This window comes from Cryptosporidium muris, genomic scaffold, assembly GCF_000006515.1.
Source record: "Cryptosporidium muris RN66 scf_1106632373451 genomic scaffold, whole genome shotgun sequence".
Lineage (NCBI taxonomy): Eukaryota > Apicomplexa > Conoidasida > Eucoccidiorida > Cryptosporidiidae > Cryptosporidium > Cryptosporidium muris.
In genome coordinates, this window is record NW_002196575.1 from 29,546 (window position 1) to 46,724 (window position 17,179).

Genomic DNA, 17,179 nt, shown 5'->3' on the forward strand with positions numbered 1-17,179 from the left:
GATATGTTGAAATTATATAGGTTTAGGTTTAGAATTCTTAATAAAATTTTAATCCTAAGATATTAAGAAAAAAAAAATACAAAATAAATATTTAGATAAAAGAATTTATTAATATATTATATTATAATAAACACAATTTAATAATGATAAATAAATTAATAAAAAAAATCTAATATTTATATTGTAATAATATATAAGTCTAATTTTATTAACTAAGAACTAGCAAAAAAGTATTTTTCTTTTTATAACAGAAAAAAATATTAGATATTCATACAGTTTTTTTTAAATTAAAAATAACAGATATATAAAAATGTTATAACTAATACTTAATATCTTAAAATAATTAAATAATAAAAATAAGTTACATTATATTATTAATATACTAATAATTAATAAAAAGTTTCATTATAAAAATAATAAACGTAATATAAATTAAATTTTTAATATAATTAGAAGTAAATCAAAATTTTATATTATATAGTAGCCAATATTTAAATTCTCTTCTAGAATATTTCTCTTCATTTACACTATCCTCAGAAATTATAAAATTATATTTATAATCTTCAACTTTATCATCATTATTAGCTATAAATTTACAAATTAGATCATTAAATTTTTCATATTTAATTTTACATTCTAGTATTTTATTTTCAGAAAAATTATCATTACTTTTGTCTATTTGATTATATTTACTTAAGGCTAATATCACATAAATAATAATATATAGTTGAATCTTGCTAGTAATATATTAGATATAAAAAAAAACTTACCTTTAAAATAATCATTCCAAAGATCTTCATAAGCTTGTGAATAAACATTTTCACTTTTAATTTGGGTAAAATTACAACTTTCCAAATTATCATTATCATTAATTAAAAGGTTTTCTTGTACTAAAGAGTTATTACTTATAATATGCTTATTAATGAAATTTATATATAAATTAGAACTTTTCAATATAAAGTCATTTTCTGTAGAATCTTCAGCTTCTAAAAATGTCATTGGTTCCTCTTTTTTTTCTTTTTTTTCAAAAGATAAATTAAAACAATATTTAGATACCTCCCCGTGTTATAGCGGTTGTGTGTATATAAGACGCCTATATTACACACACAGGTGCAAATTAGATATTTAAATTGGACAAAATTCGGACTTATTAGTAAAGTAATTAGAATTGATTATTTTAATAATAATATTGATACTAAATAACCTAAGATTATTTGTTATTTTTATATAATAACATCTTATTATGATTCTAGAACTAGCAGGAATATTTCATGTAATTAAATTATCTATAAAGATATAGTCTAGTCTATAAATATTTGTTATTTTATTTTAATTTAGCAGATTTAAATTATATTATTTTTTCTATAGGAAAAGTTGTCTTATTAGGTATATGTAACTTTTTTTTATAAATCAATTTAGATTAAATTACAAAAATATTTATATATTTTAGTATAGAATTTGACAGTATATTGTATTTCTATATATAACTTGAAATCTGATTTTTTTTAAATTTCAAAAATTATATAACTTTAATCTTTAATAATTTGATATATTATAAAGTTTCTACAATTCCTTATTTATTTTAAGTAGTAAAGTCTTTAAAATTCTTATTTTATTATTACAATAATTTCATTATAGCTCAAACTAAAATTATTTAAATATAATCTAATATAAAATTTATTAATCTTACTCTAATAGTAAAAAAGATCTAACAAGTTAAGAAGAAATTTGAATTATAATAAATATATAACCAATTTAAAATAGAAATTTTATAAAGGTAGCCTTTAGATAATAAATATTGTTAATGAATTTATATAGTAACAAGTAAATAATATCTGAGAGTTTACTTAGAAATGATAAATATAGAATATTTTTAAATATTGATTTCTAGTTAATAAGAGTTGATCAAATTATAAATTATTTAAACACATTCAATATCTTATTAAATTTTTTTTTTTTTTTATTTAAATCCTCAATATTATATATATTGACTCTTCTTTTTAATTAAATAAAAATATAAATTCTCCCTTTTAATAATTTAAGAAATGTAGTATTTAATATATATATATATATTCTACTATTTAAATTATAAATATTTATATAGAAATTAACAAGCTTCAAAATTATATATTAGATAGGAATAATCACTTTTTTTATTTACTTGAATTAAGAAGCTTGATAATTTTAAAATAGACTTTTTTAATTTTATAACTTTAGAATCTCCATCACTTTGGATCCACTTATCTTTTAATCTTTGTAAGTGACTTTCTTTTTTACATTTAATATCATCATTTGGTTGATTATTTAAATTATCATGATATCTAAAAGATCTAAATGTACTTGGTCTTTTTGGTAATTTATAAGATATATCAATATTTGATAATATTTCCAAAATATATGAGATTATCTCAATAATCATATTACATATAGTAAGAAAATTATCTTGATTTGAAGGATTTTTAGATATATTCTGTTGAATAAGCATTTTATTAATTATATCCCACTTATCTTTAGGATTATTAATATTGTGTATTATATTATTTAATTCAGCATTATCTAATTTCAATATAATAAATTCAGAAATTGATTTTATAACAAAATTAAAATATTGTATATTATTTTCTATTTTTAGAATCCATTGAAACAAATTTTCAGTAAAATTATCATGTAGAAAGCCGTGATCAAAATTTATATATAAATTAAAATCTGTAGTATATTTTCTACACCATATATAAAGTAAATAACGATTCATATATAACCATATTTGAGATAATTTATTTGAAATAATATCTAATATTATAAATATATGAAATAAATACATTTGATATTTTTGTTGATTATTATATAAAAATAATTCTGTCTTTACTTTATGTGGTATTATTCCAAGTACAAAATTTATTAACCAATGAATATTTGTATTATTCTTTTTAAAATATAAATCCTTCCATTCAATTTTTTCAATATTGATTAATTGATTTCCTAATTGTTTTTGATATAAATTTAAATAAATCTTATTCCACAATTGCTTAATTTTTTCATCTAGATGATTTAAATTGAAATTTTTCATTATTTCACTTCTATTCAATTCTTCAGATAATTCAGAGCTTATATAAAGTGCTATTTTAAATAAATCTTTACTATTCCATATATTATGAATTAATAATTGATATACAGAATTTAAGTATATATAATAATAATAATAAATACTATAAATTTTATGATTTAAATTTGATGAAATTACATGTATAAGACTATTGTCATTTGAAAATAAATAATAATTTTCAAGTTTTTGATCTTCTAATATAGTAAAAAAATTGGAATAATCCTTAGAAGGAAATCTTATTGGTACAATAGATTTATTTTTGAATATTTCTATATAATTATATATATCAGGAGTTATTAATTTATCATAAAAGGTATGTATTCCATTAATATCTTTATTAAAATCATATAATAATTGATTATCAAATATCTGAGAATTTCTTATAAGAAATTTTATTCTATTTTGTATTATAATTAATGGATTATAAAATCCAGATATTCTTATATTATTTATATTTGTAATTTTATTATTCTTTAAAAGATATTCTTGGTAACTAAAATAACTTTCATATACATCTTTAAATATATTATATAATATATTATTTATTTGATACTTATTATTATTTGATATATCTTTAATTAAAATATCTTTATTTGACATCCATGTATAACTTATTTGTATTTGCCATAAACAAGTAAATAAATAACTAACTAAAGTAAATCCTTGAGGAAATCTCCAAAAATTCATCTTATTATATTTAAAATATTTTTCATCTTGTAATAAATTGCTTGTAAATGAATTATTATTATTTAATGCAAGTATTTTAGTTAATAATATCATACAAGGATTAAATAAATTTAATAATACATTAATATTTGTAGATGATATAAATCTATTATTTTCTGATTTTATATTATTTAAATCTTCATATTTTATTTTAGAAAATAATATATTTATATCATTTTCATATATTTCAAGTAATTGTTGTAATGAATTCTTTAAATATTTTAATGTTGGATCTACTATAGTATTTGTAGATAAATTAATCAAATTCAAAGCTAAATTATTAATATTTATATTTTGTTCAGTTATATATTTTAATATCTCAACAAAATGTCTTAAATAATAAATATTAGTTCCAAGTATACACATTTCAGTAATCATAGTATTAGATAATAATGTTAGACTATCAAAATCTTGTAATTTATCTTCTAAATTAAAAATCTCATTTCTTTGAATAAACTGTAGTCCTTTTCCATTATATTGAAACCAAGGGCATATATATTTAGATATATATATATAATTATCACATATATAAATCATATCATCTTCATATATATCTTTTTTATATATATTATTATCTATACTTTTATTAATAATCTTTTCAGGTAAAGAAAACTCAATAGAAGGTAATCCTTGAAATAATCTTTTAATAGATTCTATAGATACCCATTTATATTTTATTGATTCTATAGAATATTCTGATGGTAATATTGAGGTCAAATTAATACATCTTTGTGTTGTAAATACATTAGTTAAAGATAAATTAAAAAGTTTATTATCATTCTTTTTTGAATTAATAAATTGTTGATCCCAAAGTATTCCTATCTTACTAGTATTGTATCTTATATATTTTCTTTTTGATATATATTGTAATAATGTAGGTAATATTATCTTATTCTTATTGTCTTCATATAATTCTAAATTTTCAAAAGGATTTGAAGGTTTTACTTCTATTTCTTTTACTCCTATCTCATTAATATATTTATTACTTTTATTTATTAAATTTATTTCTTTATATAAATTTGACTTATCCTTATATTCCAATATATCACTATTTTTTCTATTTATTATTATTTTAGATTTATATTCTTGTTCTAATGATATAATTTCTGAGTTATTATTATCTTTAATTCCCATAAATGATGCCATCATAATATCTTTATTACTTATTTCTTTATCTATAAATGTCTTATCTTCATCTTTTATATCAAAAGCTAATTCTGCAATTAATTTTGTTTCCTTCTCAATATTCATCATTCTATTTATCCCTATTATTTTTGATTCAACTAAATAACTATCATCAGGAATCTCTCTATTTCGAAATTTCCCTCTCAAATTATTCATAAAAAGACTTAAATCTTTTAATATATTGTTCCATAAATCCTTATATGATTTATTAATATATTCGTCTTTTATAATAATGGATGAAAAGTATGGAAGAAGTTTTCTTAGATCACTCTTTAATAATAAATCAGAATTAAGTAATATTCTTATTTCATCATGAAATTTATATGAATATTCCAAACCAAAATTATACAATACTGAATCTAAATTTAGCAAATGTCCTATATTTGTGTTACATATTTCACACAATAAATAAATTACTGAGGTAATATCCAATATATCATTATTATATTTCAAGCTATTCAATTTACAAAATAATATCTGAAAAAGTATATACAATGGGATGTAGGGGGACATATTTTCCTCAATTAATGATGTTTTACATGCAAATCCCTGGGCGGCAAAAAAATTCCACCACTGACTTTTAATAGTATAATTAACTAAATAAGAATCTATCTTATCAATAAATTTGGATAATTCCAAAAATTGCGCTTTTATCTTATTACTAAGAATTATTTGCCAAGACTTATCTAATGATAGTTTTATATATTTATTATAGTTACTCAATTGTTTATGACTTAATATTTGTCGCGCATTATCCCACTGTAAATATATAAGCTCTCTTAAAATTTGCTTAATAGATTTCTCTTTTAAGTTATTAGTATATGAAATTCTGTCTAATTCCATATATAAATATATTTATCCCAATATGAATAGTAATTTACAAAATTTTTTATTTCGCCTTTTCCCTTACTTCTTTTAAATCTCTCCGTTATAAGTATAAAAAAAAATTTAATAATCTCGAATATAATATTTCAAAATATATCCAGAAAATCTAATTATTATTAGTTATAAGTCCCTATCTTATATCATAGAAACAATACTCCAAAAGCTTTTTTTTTTTTTTTAATATATAGGTAGTAAATCGAATAAGGTTATGTAGTAATATTCATCAGATATTTCAATATTAATCAATATTAAAAAAATTTAGAGTGTGGGGAGAATTGGCGCCTAAAGGACTAAAAAGAAAGTATATGGGAAATTTTACATTATAACAATTAATATATTGATAACTTCCTTTCTTTGTTTCAGAAAATGGAGGCCCATAAATTAATAATATTAATAATATGGGTACTATGATTCTGAATATATTTACTTTATGGCAAACATAGATATTGGAAATATAAACAAATAGGACATTTGTATATATTTCATTACTCTAGAGAAATATTGACCTTGTAAAATAGTCATATCTTCCAAAATCAATATATTTAGAGTTTAAGTCTATTTTTGCCGAAATAATCCCTTATATATAAATAACAATCCATCAAGATATATAATTTAAATGTGATATTTCTTAAAGAGGGGAAAAAGTCACTATTGAACATATATAAATATTATAATAGAAAATATTATAGAAAGATTATAATTATAGAATAGGTGTTTACAGTAGAGCGGTAAATAATATTGACAATATACTTAAGTGACATAGTCGAAACAGAGCGCCAATTCATTCTAGTGACAATGTCATCAGTTGGTTTTGGATCTAAAAATTAAAAAAAATATTATAAAATAATTTTTATATATATTTAATTATTCTTTTTAATAGTATATAATATTGTTGTCTCATACCTGTTCCCTATGTTTCCATATAATTAATCTTTGTAGTTGTTCTCTATTAGTTTTATGTTTTGTATTAATGCAGATAAATAATCCAACACAAATAATTGGTAGGCAAATTATAAGAAATATAACAAGTGAAAGTGATCTTGCAGAATCTATTGGATCTAGGAAGAAAAAAGTCCAAATTTACATTTGATTAATATTGTTATAATTAATATCTCTAAACATACCCAAACGGAAATATACAGTTCCAACTTTTTGTCCAATAAAATTATTATAATGCTTGTAATAACAAAGATAATAATGAGTAGTACTATTTGGATTAACTGGAAATATATAGTCAAATATATTTGAATCATTAAGTCTCTTTACTTCCCATCTAAAATATCAATTAAATATTATAATATAACAAATTATAATAAAATAAATCTTACTTAAATAAAAATATTAAATGATCAACATTAATATAATCCATTATTTGAATAGGTGTCATTATATATAATGAATTATATTCTGGAAATCCAAGACAATTCGGATCTTTTTTTAAAGATACAAGAGAATGTAATGTGAAGCCTTGCTTCTTAGATCCTTCCAAAGTAAATTCTAAATTCCATCCAGGATCTACTAATACCCTTGTATCAACAATAAATCTATTTTCAATTCCAATTTTTGGAATAAATAAATCATCACTAGTCTCATCTATGTTTAATTCCCATCCATTACTAGGTTTACTTATAGGTGGACTTATTTCATTTATATTTGATATTATTGGGCATCTACAAATAGTTAAATTTTTATGTATAGAATTAAATAAAGAAATTTTTTCTTTATCGATAGTAAAAACTCTAGGAATACCATTATATTTGTTAATAAAAGATGGGATACTTATATTTAATATTGGTTCTAATCCAAATGACGAATTACATACTTTCATATAATTATTATAATGTATATTATTACAAATTTTAACATTACATTGTAATTTGTGTCCAATAATTAAACAGACATCTTCATTATCATAATTTTTTTCATCCTCATAATATTCCCAGAATCTTATATATAACTCTTTGTCTTGTAATGATAAAGGAATTTTACCCTGAGAATTATTAAATGGAGCTAATAAAATATCTGCTAATATATAATTAGCTAAACATATAAATATAATAAGATTAAAAATAAGCATCAATGCTTAAATATAAATGTGAGTAACACTAGAAAAACAAGAACTATTAAACTAGGTACATTACATGGTAGTTTAGCCGCTTAATAATAAAAATAAGAAGGTATTATTTAATTATTAGCTAATTATTATATTTAAAATCATAATTTGTGTCCTAAAAAATTATATAATATTGAATTTATGTAAAAATATATTCAATAAAATTTTTTTTAAAAAAATTATTTAAATTAAAAGTACCTACGATATTAAATAAAAATTTGTTGGCGCGTGCGCCAATTTTCTGATACCCCTCTTTTATTAAAACGAAGTTTAAGAAATATATCAATTATATTATAATAAATTTTATCTTTTAGTTTTACACTATGGTTTTATTGGAGAATTTTAATGAATTTATAGTGGCTAGTAAATCTTTATATTTAAGTAATCCCATACAAGTAAGTTGAATATTAATAGTTTTATTGGCAATAATGAGATATTTCTCTTATCTTTATTAATTATTTAATATTATCTAAATAATTTATTGATAATATTATAATCGAAGTTAGATATATATAGATCTATTTATATACTTGGAGTAATATCTTATTAATATTATTTACACGATAAGGCTTTTAAAATACAAAGATAAAACTACAACACTACTTTTAACTCACTAAATGATAAGATGAAGAATACTTTAGTATAATATTAATATCTCCAATTTATTAATTATCATAGTTGTTTATTATATGATTATCTCCAGCAAAAATTGATATTTATAGTATATTAAAGATTTCATTGAAAACTTATAATTAAATATCTTAATATTTCAGGCTCGACTAGTTGTAAGATTTACTAAATCTAAAGATAAGAAGATAATTATGAAAGTGACGAATAATAAGACTTGTGTTAGTCACATTACAAAAATTTCAAGAAATATGAATGACATAGAGAAAATTAAGAAATTCCTCGGTCTCTTTTTAAAGTGGACATCTGATATGGAAGACACAAAATTAGTGAGTTAAATACTAAATAAACGCAAAGGTTTTATATTAGGAAGTGGATAGTTGTAGAAACTGATTATCTTCATTATTTCAAATTATATTGAGAATATTTGGTTTAAATACAGCTGAGATAATTTATTAATTGCAATACTCACTTTTTGAAGAGTAAAAGTATTGACCTCATTCACACACAAGACAATTCCTATAGTCCCATAGTAAATAAATAATCCACAAAAACCTCAACATACTATGGCAAAACAGACAAATAAGTAGTACTCCGGACTTTATTATTTAAAATTAAAGTGTAGATGCCAAAAGACAATTCCCATTTAGGAATTTGATATTAAATAGATTATTGAAATTTGCAATTTACATTGGAAATTATATATTTATAAGATGGAGATATATACCACAACTTTTATTTCTCTTCAAGAAGCTTGAATAAGTACGAAAGAAGAATATATATATATATCCATCTAATATTTCCAATCACATAACCCTGTTAAATTTAAATACACCTTAGACTTGAACAATTGGCTTGTTCCAAAAATCAAGAAATGTTGGTGGGACAAATTGTGGAACACCATCATTTGTATTTTTCGTTTTGACCTGATTATTACTATTATTACCATTATCATCATTATAAAGTGAATTGTTCACAGATGTAATAAAGTTACTTGATTGAGGATTATCTTCCAACTGAGCACCAACTTCATTAATAGTATTATCAAGCATAAAATCTATATTATGCTGATAATTCAATTGACTTGTAAATTGGTAATTGTCCATATTCTGCATTCTACCACTTGCATTACTATAATTTCCACTATTATTTAGAATATTATAACTATTAGTATTATTATTTGGATTAGTATTTGTCAATTTTGGTTCATTTGTACGACGTACATTATTATGATTACTACTCAACTGTTTTTGCTTAGAACGACTCCTTGCCAATCTAACCTCAATTGGTCTCTTGCCATTATCTAATATGTACTTCTTATCTAGAAATACAATAGCATTTTCAGCCATGTAACGTTTTGGAAATGTAACAAATGCAGAGCATTTACTTTGTCTATTATCATCTCTAATAATATGAACTTCATCAACATGTCCAAATCTCCTAAATAATGTCAATAACTCCGCTTCCGTACAAGTTTTAGGTAGACAACCAACAAATACTTTCACTGATTCACCACATGGCTGAACATCAGGTGATAGTCCTAAACGTTCAATTTCCCCATCAGCATACTTTACTTGAATTGGCCCAGCTTCTTCATTTAACACAGTCTTACCATGAATACATAAAATAGCATTTTGGGCTTCAACAATTGTAGCAAAACGAACAAATGCACAACCTTTCGGTCCATTTGAATCTCTTATTATATTACATTCAACAACAACTCCATATTTGCTAAATATCTTCATTAAGTCCTCATTCCTCATCCATTTAGGAACTCTATTAACAAATAGCTTAACTGGAGTGAAACTATTATCAACTTTTTGAGTATTGTGATATTGTACAAATTTAGAGTTAGTTTTATTACGTTTGCTATTATTAAAGTTTTGCATACCGAATCCAAAACCATCCCCAGAATAATCACTTAATCTCTGTTTTGTGACTGTATTATCTACCATTGAAGTATTTTTAGTATGTTTATATGCATATTCAAAATTAAAACATGATAAGTCTAAAGTGGAAGATCTCTGAAATTTTGAAATATCACCAATAGGTTTATCTAATCCACTATTTGTCAAATTCATAAGATAATCGTATTCACTTGGGGCAAATACATCATAATTGAGTGGTGAAGATTCTGATACGGATGATATACTCGTTCCCATAGAATTTGTAAACTTACTGAAGTCTACAAAGTAGCTCTCCTCATTAACAGTCCCTGATCCCATTGGAAAACTATTACTACGATTGTATATTGATTGTGTTGTCGAATTATCAATAATATTTCTATCTAATTGATTAGAATATGGTAATGAAAAGTCTGACACTAAGTCATTTCCCTTCCAATTAAATTCATTAACATTCATGCTCCAAGTGATCCTATCTTCAGTCATTAAGATCAAATTAATCTCATTTTTTTTTTATTCCAAAATCCCAATTCAAATTTGCCCTTTTCAGCTAATTAGCTAGATAAGTAATTTACCGGGAGGATTACTTCGTAGACATCCAAGCCCTGACGCTTAAAATACAAGTATAGTCTGTTTATCAACTTCTAATATAGACTTAGCGCTGATTTGTTAAATCTTTCAATATATTCATACTATTTAAAAGTATTCTACCCCAATCCCGCCTTAAATTTATTCACTAGTTAACTTAGCCTTATTTATTATATTACGTTATTATTAGTTATGCCGCAAAAGACACTTCAAAGCTAAATCTTGACGTCTTCTCCAATTACCTTAATTTTAATTAACCGCCAAATGATCCACATAGCGCTACATGTTGCATGCATCTATATAAAAAGAAAGAGATTTAATATTAATGTTCCTAAGAAATTAAAAATTTATTTTTAAAAATTTAGAAAATTAATTATTATTATTATCAGTATATAATTGTACTTTGGAGTTGACTATAAATTTAGGACATCTTGGACCATATTTATTAAGATAATTATATTTAAAGAATGCAAGATCTTTATCTGTAATAAGCTCTTTTGGATGAGAGAGCTCATTTATTGATCTAATATTAGCTACAACATTTCTTATGTGACATAGTGGTCTTTTTATACCTTGTTTTGTAAGTAGTCGTAATATGAAATTATGAAGTGGTGAATCTACTTTAGGTATCTTTCTTTTTTTAAAACTCTCAAATAGCTGTTTAAGAGGTGGAGCCTGTATCAAAAGTATTGATGATCTTTTATATTCAGAATTATCAGTAAAGTAGTCACTGTAAAATTGAATAATATGACGTCTTCTTAATTGTCTTATAATATTACAAGCTTTTTCTTTCCATGTAAAGTCATATCGCCATTTTGACATCTCTCGTGATAAAAATACAAACATAGTCAATTGAGAATAATTAGATTCACAATAAAGACTTAATAATGCACGTTTCTCTTTTTCCAAATTTGATGCACTGTAAAATTTCTTTGGGTTTTGAAGAATTTCCGTTTTAATTAGTTCCAAAGCCTTTTTTAAGATAGTTAATAGAGTAAAACTGTCAAAATTAGAAGATAGAAGATAGAAAGTAAATTGTGGAATGCTATTAAGTTTTTGAAATGATGTTTCAACATATGCCTTAATATAGCTCCCTTTCTTTTCATGAATAATGCTATCAGTGCTCTTTTTATTCATATTAATTCCATGGATCATCCCATCCTGAACTTTATCTATTAAATATTGAAAGTGCTTATTTAATATACGTTCTAATATCCTGGATACAACTGCAGTATAAGTACAACGTGGATTAATTCCATTATTTGTATCCCAATATTCATTGGTCATATCTACGTCAGTAGGTAGATTCATTGAAGTATCAATTTCTCTTCCATATGTATTTAAGCAGGGTAATTGGAATCTAATTGCAACACTGCTAGTAGCTACAATATAATTGAAACTTCCTTGTCTTGTAATTATAGGTTCCATATTAGTTGGTATTGCATAATACTGTTCTTGTAAAATACAAATATCGTTTATATAAGAATTTGGAGTTTTATAACTAAATGTTTTATTATGTAGAATATAATTAATATCTTGAATATATGTTTGATTTATATCTCCTAGTACGATTGTTTCAATAAATCCTACTTGTTTTTTAAATCTATAACTCAAATAATGATTTAAATTTGAATTTATGTTATAATTTGATATATTACTATAGTTTTTGTTCAGTTTATTATCTATATTTTGTGAAGTGTGAATTTTATTATAATAAGTTTCATTATAGAATTTATTTATAGTAAACTCCAGAGTTGTATTATTTAGTTCATATATAGTGTCATGTATGGATTTTCCCTTTAATTCATCTTCATATAACTGTGTGAAATTATCTATAAATCTTTTGTTTACTTTGTCATTAATAACTTCTTCTGATCCTTGTCTAAATGAGTTAACCTGGTCTTTTTCCTCTATAATATTTACTTGATTAGAATCAAAAACTTCATCAAAATCAGTTTTAAATAACTTATTAAGTATATAAAAATGAAAATTTATATAGTGCTCATATTTTATTGATGACAATATTTCAAGAAAAATATTATCTTCAAATACATCATATTGTAGTAAACCTTGATAATATCTAATTATATCTAAAGGATTACGATTATTTCGTACCTGTATTCTTGTATTATAAATAAATTTTATAATATCAAAAAATAATGGTTTTGATAATGGATTAAAATTATCTCTTAATAAATTTATCATTTCTACCATATACTTTAATAAAGAGTTTTTTAGCCCTATAAAAATAAATTCTATTGAATATTTAGTTATAAATAAAGTACCATAGTGAAATGGAACAGAAAAACCTTTTGAATCTCTCCAAATATTATCTCTTTCTTTATATCTCATTCCATTTAATAAATTATATATAATCTGCTGCATTCTTGATAAATTAAACATTAATCCATCATTCCAAAAATGAGAAATAGATTTATTAAATAAAAAGATAAATATGCCTGCAATGATACTATTAAAATAAGTCTGATGAACACTTTTTTCACAGTTTTCTTCTAATTCCATTATTTCACACATGTCTAATTTTGTCCTTAATGCAGATTGTATAAATACTAGTGGAGAATTAAATTCTTCTCCTTTATAGTGTATTATAACTCCTCTTTTATCTTTAAAAACAATTTTTGGTATATCTTTTGATTTTATTTCACACTTTTTTATTAAACCTGTATCTCTGGAATTATATATCCTTGGGATATGAAGCTTTAATTCAAATTCCCCTATTGGTAAAGGTAATTTCCAATTATATGAAATGTCTGTTATGGGGTTTTTAAAAAAGTCATTACTTGGAAGAACCGAATATTGCAATTTCATATATTCATGATATTGAAGTGACTTAATATCTATAACTTTTTCTGTTTTGTATCTAAAAAATGAGTCTGTAATAATAATTGTAGCATTAAGATTAATAATATTTTCAAGTATGAATATCAGCAAATAATAAGGTAATTCACCTATTTCATCCCAATTATTTGACTTCTTTAAATAAAAATATTCATTTTCTGTAAATGAATTCTCATTTTGATTTGATTTTCTTGTAAAATCACAATCATCTCTATATTTAGGCCACCTATCTGAAATTACATCAAAAGATCTGTTTGCATCTTTACAATGAAAATTATTTATTTTATCAGGGGTTGAGTTTAGAAACCTTTTAGAAGCACGATACATATATTGTAATATAAGATCTGGATAAAGTATAACTAAGAAAAAGTTAAAGTATCTTATTTCATTTTCACCTTCATAAATATTAGAACTGAACCAATTGGATGAGAATAATCCACATATATTAACTGGTGAAGATAATATTAAATTATTTAATTCGCTTAACCCTAATAGTAACCATGTTCCTTCGTATAAACGTTGAATTTCATCGTATATTATTAAAATTCTATTATTTTCTTCTGAGCCCTTATTTAATATGGCTTTTAACAAGAATTTACTAAATGATACTAATATTGAATTAATATAAGATACTCTATTTTCATCATATAATTTACCCAGATCAAATTTAAATATTATCTTTAATATTTTATTTAGTGAATTTATACTCCAAATAATTCGAATATCTTGAATTTGGTATTTTGAATTTCTAAGATATTTAAAAAAAGATGAACATTTGTATAATTCAGTGAATACATCCATTACTTTTGTGAATTGAATAAAGAATACTGACATTATATTAGGTAAATATATTTTATATTCAATATCAAGAGTATTTTGTAAATATATTAATGGGACTATCTGATATACTTTACCTTCCTCACTTGCAACAGTATAATTTGAATTTTCCAATACTATATGTGATATGCTTGACTTATTCAGATCTTCATAATTAGATTCTATAAAGTAAACATTATTGTCATTTGATATATGATCTTCATAATCTGTACTTAGAGAATTTCCCAATCTACCAATTGAAATATCTTCTAATAACATACTTTCTTCTATATTCATATTTTTATCTAATTTTTCTGCTTTAATATATAAGTTATTTTCTAAAGAACTATTTAATTCTTGAGATACTTCCAATTTATCCTTTATAAAATCACTAGGGTCTATATCTTGAAACTTTTCCTTGTTTAAATATAACTCATCTGTACTTTTTAAATATTTATTAACAAATGAATCACATTTCTTACAGTTAATATTTAAAATTTCATTACTTTTAGTAGATTTATTATCTAATCTTATTTGTTCATTAGGTAACACTTCAAAATTACTTAAAACTTCTTCATTATCTATATACTTTAATAAATATGTCTCATTAAGTGAATTTTCAAAAGATATTCCTAATATATTATCTATTTTTTCACTTAATTCTCCATTTAATTCATTATTAAAATTTATTTCTAAGTTTCTTTTTGTATCTTTGGAATCTTCTAAAGAGTTTTTATATAACTCTTGAAAATTTGGTAAGTCTACAATTGAGTCAAAAATCTTTTTCATATTTTTGGGATATCCTTTACTACAACTACTATTTGAAGTAATAAATATAGGTGCTAACCAGCTCTCAATAATATCAGTTTCAATAGATGTATCTATTACTAGTACCATTTGATGAGATTTCCAATATTTATTAAAATAACTTTGAATTAATTTTGATAATTCATTCAATTCAGTAATTATATCAGGAGATAAGTAACCAAATTGTAAAACTTCTTTTATGTTATTACAACCATTAGCTGGCAAAGATAAAATGATTTTTTGCCATGAAAAAGATAATATATTGCATCTATAATCATTTAATTTACCATCCAATCTTCCATCCATAGTTAATATATATTCTTTACGATATTCACTATTCCTTAGACAGGAGTTATATATATAATGAAGTTTACACAATGACGATAATAGGACTTCATTATTAAAACCGTGTAAACTGTCAAGTAATTTTTCTGAATTATTGTCATCATTCCTAATATTAGATTCTACATAAGAATATGATGGATAATATCCTACCGAAGATAAAAAATTAATTAACTTAGATTTTACAATGTTATCTGGTATAGATAGAGTTATCTTGGAAAATGTTTCAGATACAGAAATATTTGGAACTGTTGTACTCTGAGATGTTTCAATATATTCATGAGATTCCTTATAAATTGAATTCTTACCACTTAAATTTAAACTTATTATATTCATTAAATATACTAATCCTTCATAGTTATTAGAATCAAGACTATATCCAATCGGAATATACAAGGAAATATCCGTTTTAATCATAGTTCTTGTCTTTTTAATTAATACTGTCATACCACTCTGACAATTCTGTAAAGCTATCATTTTAGATTTATAATGTAAAAAATATGGAATATCCAATCTACGATATTCAAAAACTCCATCTACTGAGGTTTCATCCGAGTTATTTATATTAAATTTATAACTAAGATTATCAGTATTGGAAGGATTTTCATTTAAAGAATTGAGAAAATCACTGTCCTTAGATTCAGTAGTTAAACTTTGTTTCTCTAATATGCTATTATTATACTTCCATTTACTATCTAAATCACTATCTGTAGTTTCATGACACTTATTAATTGAACCCAAATTTCTACAGGATACTGTATTATTAAGCACAACAACATCTGAAGATTGCCAAGGAATACCCAAATACTTTAAAATTAATTCCCAATCATCTTCACTTCTTATTACTCGTTTTTTAAAGTCATTTATTACCGTTGAACACCCACAAAATATTATAAGCTTGATATTAATTATTATCACAAACAAAAAGATTAGACATAAAACTCTTATCTTTATCATTTTTAATAAACAACTATTAATATTAGTTAGTTTTTAATAATATAAATTGTCTTAATATTTTACAATTTACTTATCTGATAATTGATACCTCTGGTATACTACCACGCATAGGCGGATACCTAAAACTGAGACGATAATACAACCAGATTTATGCTTACTTAGGCATAATTTATAGATCTCATTTTTATAAATATAATCTATAACCTAATTATATTAAATATATTATTGCTTAATTTAACTTATTGTGTGCTTATAGTTAAATAAATT

At 22.5% G+C, this 17,179-nt stretch overlaps 5 protein-coding genes across 5 annotated transcripts, besides 42 other annotated features; all 5 read right to left on the bottom strand.

The window, feature by feature from the left end:
- Nucleotides 1-37: 37 nt before the first annotated feature.
- Nucleotides 38-109: a sequence feature (AT_rich).
- Nucleotides 110-197: a microsatellite.
- A 79-nt stretch (nucleotides 198-276) lies between these two features.
- Nucleotides 277-480: a sequence feature (AT_rich).
- On the bottom strand, nucleotides 461-999 carry CMU_032670 (uncharacterized protein; the record flags this gene model as incomplete). Its single annotated transcript, XM_002141195.1, has 2 exons — nucleotides 461-699; nucleotides 771-999. The coding sequence occupies 2 exons, from the start codon at nucleotides 997-999 to the stop codon at nucleotides 461-463; spliced, it is 468 nt and encodes a 155-aa protein (XP_002141231.1).
- Nucleotides 538-561: a sequence feature (AT_rich).
- Nucleotides 1,000-1,171: 172 nt separating the features above from the next.
- Nucleotides 1,172-1,234: a sequence feature (AT_rich).
- A 73-nt stretch (nucleotides 1,235-1,307) lies between these two features.
- Nucleotides 1,308-1,362: a sequence feature (AT_rich).
- A 35-nt stretch (nucleotides 1,363-1,397) lies between these two features.
- Nucleotides 1,398-1,685: a sequence feature (AT_rich).
- Nucleotides 1,686-1,731: 46 nt separating this feature from the next.
- Nucleotides 1,732-1,776: a sequence feature (AT_rich).
- Nucleotides 1,777-1,907: 131 nt separating this feature from the next.
- Nucleotides 1,908-2,111: a sequence feature (AT_rich).
- Nucleotides 2,108-5,857, bottom strand: CMU_032680 (uncharacterized protein; the record flags this gene model as incomplete). Its single annotated transcript, XM_002141196.1, has 1 exon — nucleotides 2,108-5,857. One exon carries the CDS (start codon nucleotides 5,855-5,857, stop codon nucleotides 2,108-2,110), a length of 3,750 nt encoding a protein of 1,249 aa, XP_002141232.1.
- Nucleotides 2,565-2,631: a sequence feature (AT_rich).
- Nucleotides 2,684-2,706: a sequence feature (AT_rich).
- Nucleotides 2,770-2,856: a sequence feature (AT_rich).
- Nucleotides 3,145-3,230: a sequence feature (AT_rich).
- Nucleotides 3,355-3,390: a sequence feature (AT_rich).
- Nucleotides 3,544-3,582: a sequence feature (AT_rich).
- Nucleotides 3,620-3,698: a sequence feature (AT_rich).
- Nucleotides 3,792-3,813: a sequence feature (AT_rich).
- Nucleotides 3,890-4,017: a sequence feature (AT_rich).
- Nucleotides 4,103-4,147: a sequence feature (AT_rich).
- Nucleotides 4,321-4,409: a microsatellite.
- Nucleotides 4,769-4,925: a sequence feature (T-rich).
- Nucleotides 5,858-5,949: 92 nt separating the features above from the next.
- Nucleotides 5,950-5,970: a sequence feature (AT_rich).
- A 93-nt stretch (nucleotides 5,971-6,063) lies between these two features.
- Nucleotides 6,064-6,086: a sequence feature (AT_rich).
- A 189-nt stretch (nucleotides 6,087-6,275) lies between these two features.
- Nucleotides 6,276-6,299: a sequence feature (AT_rich).
- A 257-nt stretch (nucleotides 6,300-6,556) lies between these two features.
- Nucleotides 6,557-6,604: a sequence feature (AT_rich).
- Nucleotides 6,605-6,680: 76 nt separating this feature from the next.
- Nucleotides 6,681-7,976, bottom strand: CMU_032690 (uncharacterized protein; the record flags this gene model as incomplete). Its single annotated transcript, XM_002141197.1, has 4 exons — nucleotides 6,681-6,716; nucleotides 6,803-6,957; nucleotides 7,024-7,172; nucleotides 7,228-7,976. The coding sequence occupies 4 exons, from the start codon at nucleotides 7,974-7,976 to the stop codon at nucleotides 6,681-6,683; spliced, it is 1,089 nt and encodes a 362-aa protein (XP_002141233.1).
- Nucleotides 6,718-6,790: a sequence feature (AT_rich).
- Nucleotides 7,174-7,246: a sequence feature (AT_rich).
- Nucleotides 7,726-7,762: a sequence feature (AT_rich).
- A 101-nt stretch (nucleotides 7,977-8,077) lies between the features above and the next one.
- Nucleotides 8,078-8,206: a sequence feature (AT_rich).
- Nucleotides 8,207-8,287: 81 nt separating this feature from the next.
- Nucleotides 8,288-8,319: a sequence feature (AT_rich).
- A 140-nt stretch (nucleotides 8,320-8,459) lies between these two features.
- Nucleotides 8,460-8,509: a sequence feature (AT_rich).
- Nucleotides 8,510-9,475: 966 nt separating this feature from the next.
- Nucleotides 9,476-11,029, bottom strand: CMU_032700 (RNA recognition motif. family protein; the record flags this gene model as incomplete). Its single annotated transcript, XM_002141198.1, has 1 exon — nucleotides 9,476-11,029. The coding sequence occupies one exon, from the start codon at nucleotides 11,027-11,029 to the stop codon at nucleotides 9,476-9,478; it is 1,554 nt and encodes a 517-aa protein (XP_002141234.1).
- Nucleotides 9,569-9,600: a microsatellite.
- Nucleotides 9,767-9,832: a microsatellite.
- A 438-nt stretch (nucleotides 11,030-11,467) lies between the features above and the next one.
- Nucleotides 11,468-11,517: a sequence feature (AT_rich).
- CMU_032710 (uncharacterized protein) lies at nucleotides 11,501-17,078 on the bottom strand (the record flags this gene model as incomplete). The annotated part of the gene is made up of 2 exons (XM_002141199.1): nucleotides 11,501-16,925; nucleotides 17,071-17,078. The coding sequence occupies 2 exons, from the start codon at nucleotides 17,076-17,078 to the stop codon at nucleotides 11,501-11,503; spliced, it is 5,433 nt and encodes a 1,810-aa protein (XP_002141235.1).
- Nucleotides 13,087-13,129: a sequence feature (AT_rich).
- Nucleotides 13,258-13,292: a sequence feature (AT_rich).
- Nucleotides 13,487-13,507: a sequence feature (AT_rich).
- Nucleotides 14,449-14,469: a sequence feature (AT_rich).
- Nucleotides 14,654-14,685: a sequence feature (AT_rich).
- Nucleotides 16,512-16,532: a sequence feature (AT_rich).
- Nucleotides 16,911-16,960: a sequence feature (AT_rich).
- A 14-nt stretch (nucleotides 17,079-17,092) lies between the features above and the next one.
- Nucleotides 17,093-17,139: a sequence feature (AT_rich).
- The last annotated feature ends 40 nt before the right edge of the window (nucleotides 17,140-17,179 follow it).